This window comes from Acyrthosiphon pisum, chromosome A2, assembly GCF_005508785.2.
Source record: "Acyrthosiphon pisum isolate AL4f chromosome A2, pea_aphid_22Mar2018_4r6ur, whole genome shotgun sequence".
Classification (NCBI taxonomy): domain Eukaryota; kingdom Metazoa; phylum Arthropoda; class Insecta; order Hemiptera; family Aphididae; genus Acyrthosiphon; species Acyrthosiphon pisum.
The window spans coordinates 59,939,300-59,949,253 of NC_042495.1; the positions used below are offsets into that span (position 1 = coordinate 59,939,300).

Sequence of the window (9,954 nt, forward strand, 5' to 3'; positions counted from 1 at the left end):
TACGTCAAAATGTTGAAAAGTTTGAAGATACATAAAAAAATGCTTGATATGCAAAAAAAAAGTTGATTGCCATTAGTTAAAAAAATAAAAAAGTTTCAATCTTTAAAGGGCATTTATTCATCATTTTTGGTATACTTCCATATGACGTTTGTCGGTCACTTCACCCCGTAACCCATAGTATATTATTTAATATTACCTAGGTACCTGGTATAATAAATATAATAATATATAGATATTAGGTATATAGGCATATCGCATATAGCAATAAATAATGAATAATGTATCACTTTATTTATAAAATATAATTTACAAGCTATTTTCCTAGCTAAATAATCATCGATTTTTGTAGGTGATTTATTTAGTTACATAGCCTATAACGAAAAAAGTAATGGACAAATTAGAGGCCCCTAAAAAAATAGTGGAGCTGAAAATTGAAGCTTTATTTCGACTACTTATCGTGTACACAGACACAAACAATTTTAAAACACAAATCATTGTAAAATACTAAAATCAATACATTCATCGCTCCATTTGCAGTATCTAAACCAGCGGGAAACGGATTTAAAAAAAGTTTTAAAAATATTCACAATGAGAATTTTGTACCTATATACATAATATGATGTGTAATTTTTGACAACGATGGTCTGTACAACGGTATCCATAACAAAAAAAACTCATAAGTATAGTAACATGAAAAATATAAACCACAAACATAGGTAATTGACTTAAAAAAATCTAATATAGTATATTGTGTGGCAAGGGCGGGAAGTGAGCCATTTCAGTCGCGGGCGTCGTGTGCGGCACGAGCCGTAGGCGAGTGCCGCATTTCGCCAAAGACTGAAATGGCCTTCCCGCGCGAGTCACACATACTATTTTTTGTCACGCCCTTGCGTTCATGGAAAAGGTTATGCAGAGATCTACGCAACAATTATAGACTATTCTACAAAAAAACTTACTGACGCATCGTTCGACTACGAACAGTGCAAATTAAATATGTTTAAATGTTGATGCGTCATGCAAGGAGGTTATACTATACATTTAAGATGTAACCAAAAGTTTATGTTTTGTAAGAACCGTGGTAGGTATACATTTTAGTTTCTGGTTGTGCAGGGGATACGCGCCCGGCGGCCGGCACTTTTGGGGATTTCTTCTTTTCCGCCCGGCACTTTTGGGGATTTCCTCTTTTCCGCCCGGCACTTTTGGGGATTTCCTCTTTTCCGCCCGCTGGACGGAAAAAGGACGCTTTCGAACGCTTCAACCGTGGTCGAAAACCAAACTTTCGGTGCAGGCGTGACAAAAAATATGTTTTCAAACCATTTTTATTTTATAAGATAAATGTATACCTACTTGACGTTGTCAATGCTATGTAATGGTAAACCACATAAATTATACGCTGTAATGCACTAATGCACATCGCACATGCACTAATCCAGTTATAATTTGTCTACTGTAAAACATATTAATATAATTGTATAACATAATATTATACTTACATTTATTTTCTTAACATAAAGATAAAATGTAGACCTAGTATATTCGGTAATTATGTTTATTATCGACCTGCTACTGAGCCGCATACAATTTTTTGTCACACCTGCATCAAAATTTAAATATTTGTTTCCGGTTGAAGCGTTCGAAAATCACCTCTTTCCGTCAAGCGGACTGTTAAGTGGAAATCCCAGAATGTAGCGGGCGGAAAAAGAAAATACCCACTACGCAGCGGTCTTTCTGTCCAAATAAGATTAAAAAATACATTCAGCTGGATACTATATAGCTGGTAAGTGTATTACTCCCATGCTGTTCTATATGAAACATAGGCGTGATAAAAAAAAAAATAGCATGTGTGGTTCGTGCGGGAAAGCAATATTTCAGTCTTGGGGGAATTGCAACCATCGAGTACGGCTCGTGACTGAATTTGCTCACTTCCTGCTCTTGTTACACAATATATACTATAAATCGCCCCTCCATCAGGTGACCTAATTGTCAGCTATACCGTCTTTAATCTAAAAATTAAATATTCATGATCGATATTTCTCTATATTATCTCGATCTCTTACGTTTAGCCGCGTAGGTTAATCTATAAAACCTATGTGATATGTTTGTAGACAAATTATAAATACCTCTTATAATAGGTACCTATTTTAAATTTTACCTACCTATTATAAGTTATAACTTATAACCTTGTTACTTGTTAGTGTATTTTCGACTTGTAATTTATTGTACCTACCTATCTATGTGTAATTTTAAGTGCTAACACGTATAAGCTTATACGTCTACCAATCTTACAATCGTTATTAACTTATTTTATAATATTCTTAAAAATTAATGTTCAACATTGCCCATTGGAATTCAATTGTTACAACAAAAACATATTGTTAAAACTTAAAACATATAACAACTGTGACATTTAGGCATCTTTAGGATTAGGAAACTGTCCTATTTTATTGAGTTTATTTACTTGTAAATTGTAATACTATTACAGTCCAAATATTAATTATTAACTTAGTATGACTCTATTAGTTGTAAAAAAAATATTATAGTATTATTAACTTTTATTTGAAGGTTGTTTTACGGTATAGGTACAATGTACATCTATATAATTCCCGAGTACCTACAACATACAATAATACTCGGTGACGGGGTGATACATTAAATGTAGGTACACTTTATTCTATAAGAGTAGAATCCAATGTAAATACTGTAAAAATACTGCATATTATTAAGTAAATATTAAGTAAATATATAAGTAGGGCAATACACACCTGGGTAAACACTAAATACTCATTTTATTCAGAGACTGCACTACTGCAAATTATCAATTATATATACCGTTGTCATGGTCAAATAACGAAAACTTATGATCGTAATGGAAATGTCCAATAAATAATAATGTTCTTTTATAATAGCAATAGTTTAAATATCAATGGGCAATAAGTACGTATTGCTTTGTAGATATTAATACAAAACTATAAACATATATAATATTACGTTCAGATACCTTGAATTGTACGTTATGTAGGTATATGTTATCAACACAAATATTAGACCAGACAATGTATAATTTTAATGTGAAGGTGCGTAGTTCAAGATCCCTGTTTGTATTGTTACAATAGTTTTTAGGAATGTAATTAAATGTTTTTTCCAGACTTTATTACTTACCTACTTAATCAATTTTGTCATTAATTAGGTAGGTACAAGGTACCTATTAATATATCGATTACCCAAGTCTTGTTGGTAATACATTAGATAATTTTTAATTTAATTGTGATCCAGTTTCTAAATTAAAAATTTATAATATGTTAATATGAATGTAAATAATTAAACGTTTGTCTGTTAATATGTATCTACTAACCTACCTATTAATAAACTTACTATAACTATAAATCCGTGGTTTTATCTTTAAGTTTTGGCCCTTGGCGCCCCTTGCTGATGTTAAGCTATTAAATAAATAATTAAATGTGGTTTATTTAGAGCCGTGCTAAGGGGGTAGCGAATGGGACAAGTGCCTTGGGGCGGCCAAACTCGTAACATTTTAAAGGGTGGCAAGTGTTTAAATATACATGTTTATTAGGGGCACCAATGAAGGTTAGCACGGCACTGGGTTTATTTATGATTTTTATCAAATTTGCCGATTTAAAAAAGGTAACTTTCAGAAACTATAGTAAATTTAAGAAATTTAAAATATCAGCAATACCTACAATCTACATCATTATTTTTGTATCCAACGAGCAAAAGTAAAAAAAGCGGATAAGTAGATGTCACTCTGCTATACAGTTATAAGTGTGTCACTGTAATGGATAGTATTAAATTTGAATTCAATGATATAATATCATTGTATACGAAAAATGATTCTGACGGTTTGTCAGTTTAGGGTTTTTTATATTTTATATATATTATTATTATACTATTATTATTAATACGGTAGCCGGTAAGTTAAAATAATATTATAAAATTACAAAAAAATAACTAAACTCGTTATTTTTGGATATTTAATATTTAAATTCGTCCAAATTATACATAAAATAACTACAAAAAAATCTGTGTTTTTATATTTTTTAGTTAAAAATTAACCTACTTACATGAACCTTGTTTCAAGTTTTCAATACTTATTCCTAAGCTATAAAAGTTGAACATTTTATACACTTTTAACTACAAAATCATTTTTAATTTTCATTTTGATAAATTTTGTCAAAATTAGAACTTTATTTATACGAAATAATTAAAAAAAAATTGTGCGTTTATGTATTTTTAATATTTTTCAACTACTATTGCAACCACATATCAGGATCCTTGTATTTCATTTTCATGCGTTTTGACCCAACAAATAAAATGTTGACGAAAACCAATTTTACTTAAAAATTCCTGTTTTTCGTAAGTTTTTTTGTTTTTGTCGCTTTTGAAAAATATTGGGAATTTTAAAATTTTACCACAATCGTTATTCTTTGTTAAAATATATAATTCTTCCCAATTTGAAATTAAAGTATATTATAAATTATAATATACATTATACAATATATAAATAAACTGTGTTTATTTGATTATATTTTATGTGTGAACTACTTATGGGAAACTTTCCCTTACACTTTCAATATTCTTAGGCGTTAGCTATAAAAATTGAATATTTTATAAATATAAAACCTAGGTACAAAATAATTTGAAAATTTTCGTGATTGCGTTAAAATTTGGACATTAAATGCTTATAAACAAAATTTGTGATTACGTATATACATTATACATATATACATACCTAATATATTTTTTAACTAAGAAGTAAGTAGTTACAAAAACTTATGAGGAACCTTGTATGTTGTAGGTAGGTATTACATTTTCAAGTTGTTTGACATACTTACCTATAAAGAATTATTCGACTTAAAGTTGGAGAAGTGGATCGATATTTTGCAGGACAGGTACCAAACTAGTATAGTAGGTACATTGTAAGAATTAAGAAATTATTTAAATAATAAATAAATAGGTACTAAATAGGCATATTATTTTATTATAATTCGTGGTTATTAGAAGTTGCTATCAACGGATTCGACCTACTCCTTTCATAGCTGATATTCGCCGGTGTCACAACAATGAACTACCGGTGGCCGTTCCGTCTTATCTGATAAAGTTAGTATTGATAAGGTTATTTGGATTTAATTGATTGAACTATTGTAGAAAATGTCAAAAAACAGTAATAAGTAATAACCTAATGGCTAATACAGTAATACCTTATTGTTTATTAAAGTTTTAATTGCGTTTACCGAATACCATATTTAAATATTTATGTTGTATAATGGTTCGTGTTATAACAGCCTACAACTTCGAAGGCCAAAAAGTAGATACTTGTGCCGACCCAGTCGCTTTCACGTCAGCTCCCCCGAATAGGTAAATATGACTTGTGAAACATCTGTAACCATAGTAGTACATTATTAGGTATTATATGTGTGAACTATTAGACAATCATAGTATATTTACTGGGCAAATATTTATGCAAAAATACATTGTGCATTTGTGTGTATGGTTTAGGTTGTTGATTGCATTGGCTCATCATGCTATTGAGGTTCGAGATTTATCCGATGAGGCTAAGCCTACCTATGCTATCCCTACTGTTGATCAAGTAATGCAGTTATCTTATTGCGTTTCTGGAAATTATATCGCCACTCTAGAAACGAAGCAAAAGAGGTCCGGAGATGATGCACTGTATCTGAGAGTTTATTGCAACTGGGAGCAATGCAGTCAAGGAACTCCACCATTAAGAGCCAGGATAGCTGGACGTGTGACACCTACTGGATCACAAATTGGCGACAATGCATTGGATATGATTGAGATCCCTGTCAAGTTTACAACAATAAATTCATTTGCCTGTTGTCAAGTAATGCATAAAAATATCACAAGATGGTTTTTCCAATTTATATGAATTATATCATTCTATATGTACCAATGTATCACACATTTTTTGATAATGCATATTTTATTAGTTGTCGAGTACACTTTTTATCTCAAATTGTATGTAGGTATTCACTAGGTAGTTTATTTCTATTGCAGTCTCTTAAACAATTACCTATACCTAATTATGCTTGTTGAAAAAGTGACAATATTTAGGTTATTATATTATTATTTCTCATTTTCTATATCATAGCTATTAATAACATTTTTGAAAAGAAAACAAATGTGGTCATTGAATAAAATATTAAAACACTTGAAATAACATTTTTTGGAATCGAGTATAAAGTTTACAATGTGAACTATTACAGAGATGTTGACTACAAATCACATCTGAATGTCCCTCATTGTTAAGCTTATTTATATGAACTATCTTGTAACATCTTGATAATTACTAGATTACTATTACAAAAGTTATCTCACTATGTTAATATGTACTCTTATAAGATAGTAAAATATAAAAAAAAAAAATGTTGAAATTTGTATAAGTATATGAACTGTATACCTACCTACTCCCTTTAACTTTAGTGTTCCTACTCAATATTTCACACTATTGCTAACCTCACTGTAATTAGACATAATATCTACAACGCTCATCAAACATTTTATGCATTATTAGAAATTCAAGAGTGTATCATACTTTTAAAATTAAATCTTCAAACTTTATGCTGTACATAATATGTAAACATTGACAAATATTTTTAATTAAACTTATTAATAATTATAACTTACAGGAAACAGGAAACATTGTGATTGCATCTAAATGTATACTTAGTATTTTTAGAATGGTAATAAAAACACATGACATATCTCGACTACGGTTCTTAGATTTTGATACATGGCCAATGATAATGAACCTCAAGTTTAATGTCTGTGATTTACAAATTGAACAAGATATTGTAGCTGTTTTTGGAGAAAGAAGAGTTGAAGTATTTCAGATTCTTAAAGGTACCTATGGTTAATAATTATTAGAATATCTGAAATATTAATGTTATATTGTAGTTATAAAAATATTTATGCTCACACTTTGTTTTTAATTTTAGATACTAAAAAAATATCTGATTGGAGTACTACGACTAATTCTACAAAAACCAACTCTACTCAAGAAAACATTGAGCAATCTGGAGTTGCTCCTGAACCTATTGATTTAAACCAATTAATGAAATCAAAAACTGATACTTACCTCAGGCAACATGTCAACCCAAAATGTTTCCCAATTATGGTGATGACTCCTGGTTTTGATGATACCGCATTGGTTGAACAAGAAGAAAATGCTCCATTTAATATTGCTACTCTACCCATCACTATAAATGAAACAGAAGCAATTGATGTATGAAATATTCTTTTTTTAAACATTACTAAATTGTAATACCTATATATATTATTTTTATTTGTAGCCTTGGAGTGAACCTATCAACTGGACAGTTAAGATACTGTTACAACTTGAATTAAATATGAGCAGATGTCATATTACAAATGAATGTATAAAATCTGTGCTGTTACACTTGGTATATAAGCGACATGAAACATCTAAAGTGTTAGGTAACTCTGATGTGTTAAGTAATAAAATATATACACAAAACTCATATAATGTATACAAATTCTACAATTTTATTATTAAGAACTATTTCTGATAATCATAACATTTTCAAATTTTTTTAAGATATTCCCTGTAACTTTATTTATTGAATTAACTTAATTTTATTATTAAAAAAATTAATTTATATTTTCATCAATATCTATTTACACTTGTTTTGGCTAAAAAACCATAAAAAATAGTAATTTAGTTAAGGGTATTGGAGGTGGTGATTTTCTATCTTTGTCAAACACACGTGGACATAGGAATTTAGATATATTTTCATTCCAACGTACCGATTGATCTAGTAAAGCGACAAGAAATCTGAAAACAGATTTGAATTTTTCGTCAAGTCTACTTAACACGTTGACTGCCACGAGCCCGCCGGCGACCCAACACGGATGGGTAATTGTGGAGCTATGGTATAAATAACAAAGCATTACTGTAATGCACTCATGTGTATTTAGCGATAGGAGAGTCCAATCGTAATTTTCAATATAGCGTTATAATCGGAAAGACCTGAATAATACAAATTATTTGGGTTGCCGGCGGTTAATATTACTCGAAATACATCTATAGTTAAAGGTATAATAGTTTTTTTTAATTATTCATTTTTTTCCCCTGGAAGCCATGGTGTTATTATAAAATCTTTATCTCCACGCCAACAAAAAATAAAGTGTATTGAATACAATGAGAGGTTTGAATTGCCGGCGACCCAAATGGCTCCACATTAACACATCAGAGTGTTAGGTCGCAGGCGGGCTTGTGGCAGAACGTGTTAAGATTGATTTTCCACATTTTTAATTTTAATTTCTCCAAAATTTGAAATATTACATTTTTTTTAATGATTCCTTTTTTAGGATTTATGAGATAAAATCAAAAATGTTGGATAAACAATCTCAAAAAGACTACAAATTAAAATCTATTTATAGAATTTGTATCGATTCAGTAGATAATTTGGTTCGTTGAAATGAAAAAACTTCTAAATTCTTATGTTTCCCGTGTGTTGGAAATTCACTGCTTCCAAACCCATATATATCATGTATTACCGAACAGTTAATTTGTACTAATGCTTGGTAGAAAAATAACAAAAGTAATGCATTATGTCATTCAGTTGGAATTTTTACAATTAGTTACAAAAATGTAATATAAATTATTTTTAGTAATTAATTCATAACATAATAATATTATGTAGTACTAAAATGTACTGTGGTTTTTTTAACATGAAAATAACAAAGTTACATCATTGGAAAGTAAAGTAGTTTCATTACAATTATATTTTACTATTTTAGTAATGATTAAAGTAACTTATTTATCCAACACTGTATAAATGTAATAATTGTAATACACGTTTCTACTATATTAGAGACTTGAGTGAGCAATCAAATAATTTATAAAATGCTTTTATATTTTAGAATGGAATTTTCCTCGTTTCCGCACTGAAACATACAATCACTTAATGTGTGTTAACTGCTTAATTAGTTTAAAAGAAGAAGCATTTGTTTTTCATTCTCTTGTTACACATGAAAAAAATGATGTAGAAGTATGTATTTATTGTATTTGTATCAAAGCTTAATGTTATACTTTTATATAATGTACCTACATTACTGTGAATTTATTTGATTTTAGATGACTCCCGCACAATGCATTACTGTTTATAATTTCATGTCACCGGTTGTTAACATTTTTATGGATCGTTCAGTACTGCATGTATTGACTACTGCCAGCTTAGAAACATACACAATTAGATTATTTCCTTCTTCAAGTCCTTCTCCGGTATATATGATTCTTATAAATATTTCATTTTTATTTAATCTATATATATATAAAAATGGAGCATGAAAAATGTCCTTAGCTCGTCAATCGAGAACGGCTGGTCCGATTTAGCTCAATTTTTGTTAAGATGTTGTAATTGCCAGGAGAAAGTTTTTACGAAAGAAAATTTTAGGAAAATCCACCGGTAAAATAGGAAATCTGGATGTAAAAAATACAACAGTGGCGCAACAGTGTATTATATTATGTTGGTTGCTATTGGTTAATCGGGCATGTTTGTTGATTTGTATTATTATTTTATTAATATCAGATGAATAAAAAAAAACCAAATTTAACCATTTTTAAATTAACATGTCTTATACCCAGAGGTCTAACCAACACACAAACATTCATTTATATATATACCGGTTGATTCTTTTATCATTGAACACTCATGATTTCTAAAAGTATAAATTTTTTTAAAAATATTTTTTTACATAGTTTCAAGTCGCTTATAAAACAAGATTTTTCTTAAAATATTATATTTTTAAATATTTTTTATCCTTATAATTTTTTAAGTTTTTTACTTTTTTGAATGACAACATTGGATTTTAATTTTATATTCCAAAGCAGAATAGTTTTCTTAGTATTTTGATACATGAAAATCAAATTTGGGGCGAGTAGTTTATGAGTTA

General features: G+C 29.3%; 1 protein-coding gene across 1 annotated transcript in view; it reads left to right on the top strand.

The window, feature by feature from the left end:
* Positions 1-4,793: 4,793 nt before the first annotated feature.
* The window catches only part of LOC100571413, an 11,105-nt gene continuing 5,944 nt past the window's right edge, over positions 4,794-9,954 (top strand). Inside the window, exons 1-7 of the mRNA XM_003242221.4 lie at positions 4,794-5,373; positions 5,515-5,860; positions 6,666-6,879; positions 6,975-7,261; positions 7,329-7,473; positions 8,923-9,050; positions 9,137-9,283. Coding sequence (XP_003242269.1) covers positions 5,282-5,373; positions 5,515-5,860; positions 6,666-6,879; positions 6,975-7,261; positions 7,329-7,473; positions 8,923-9,050; positions 9,137-9,283 — 1,359 coding nt within the window. The 5' untranslated portion in view covers positions 4,794-5,281. The remainder of the gene's footprint in view (positions 5,374-5,514; positions 5,861-6,665; positions 6,880-6,974; positions 7,262-7,328; positions 7,474-8,922; positions 9,051-9,136; positions 9,284-9,954) is intronic.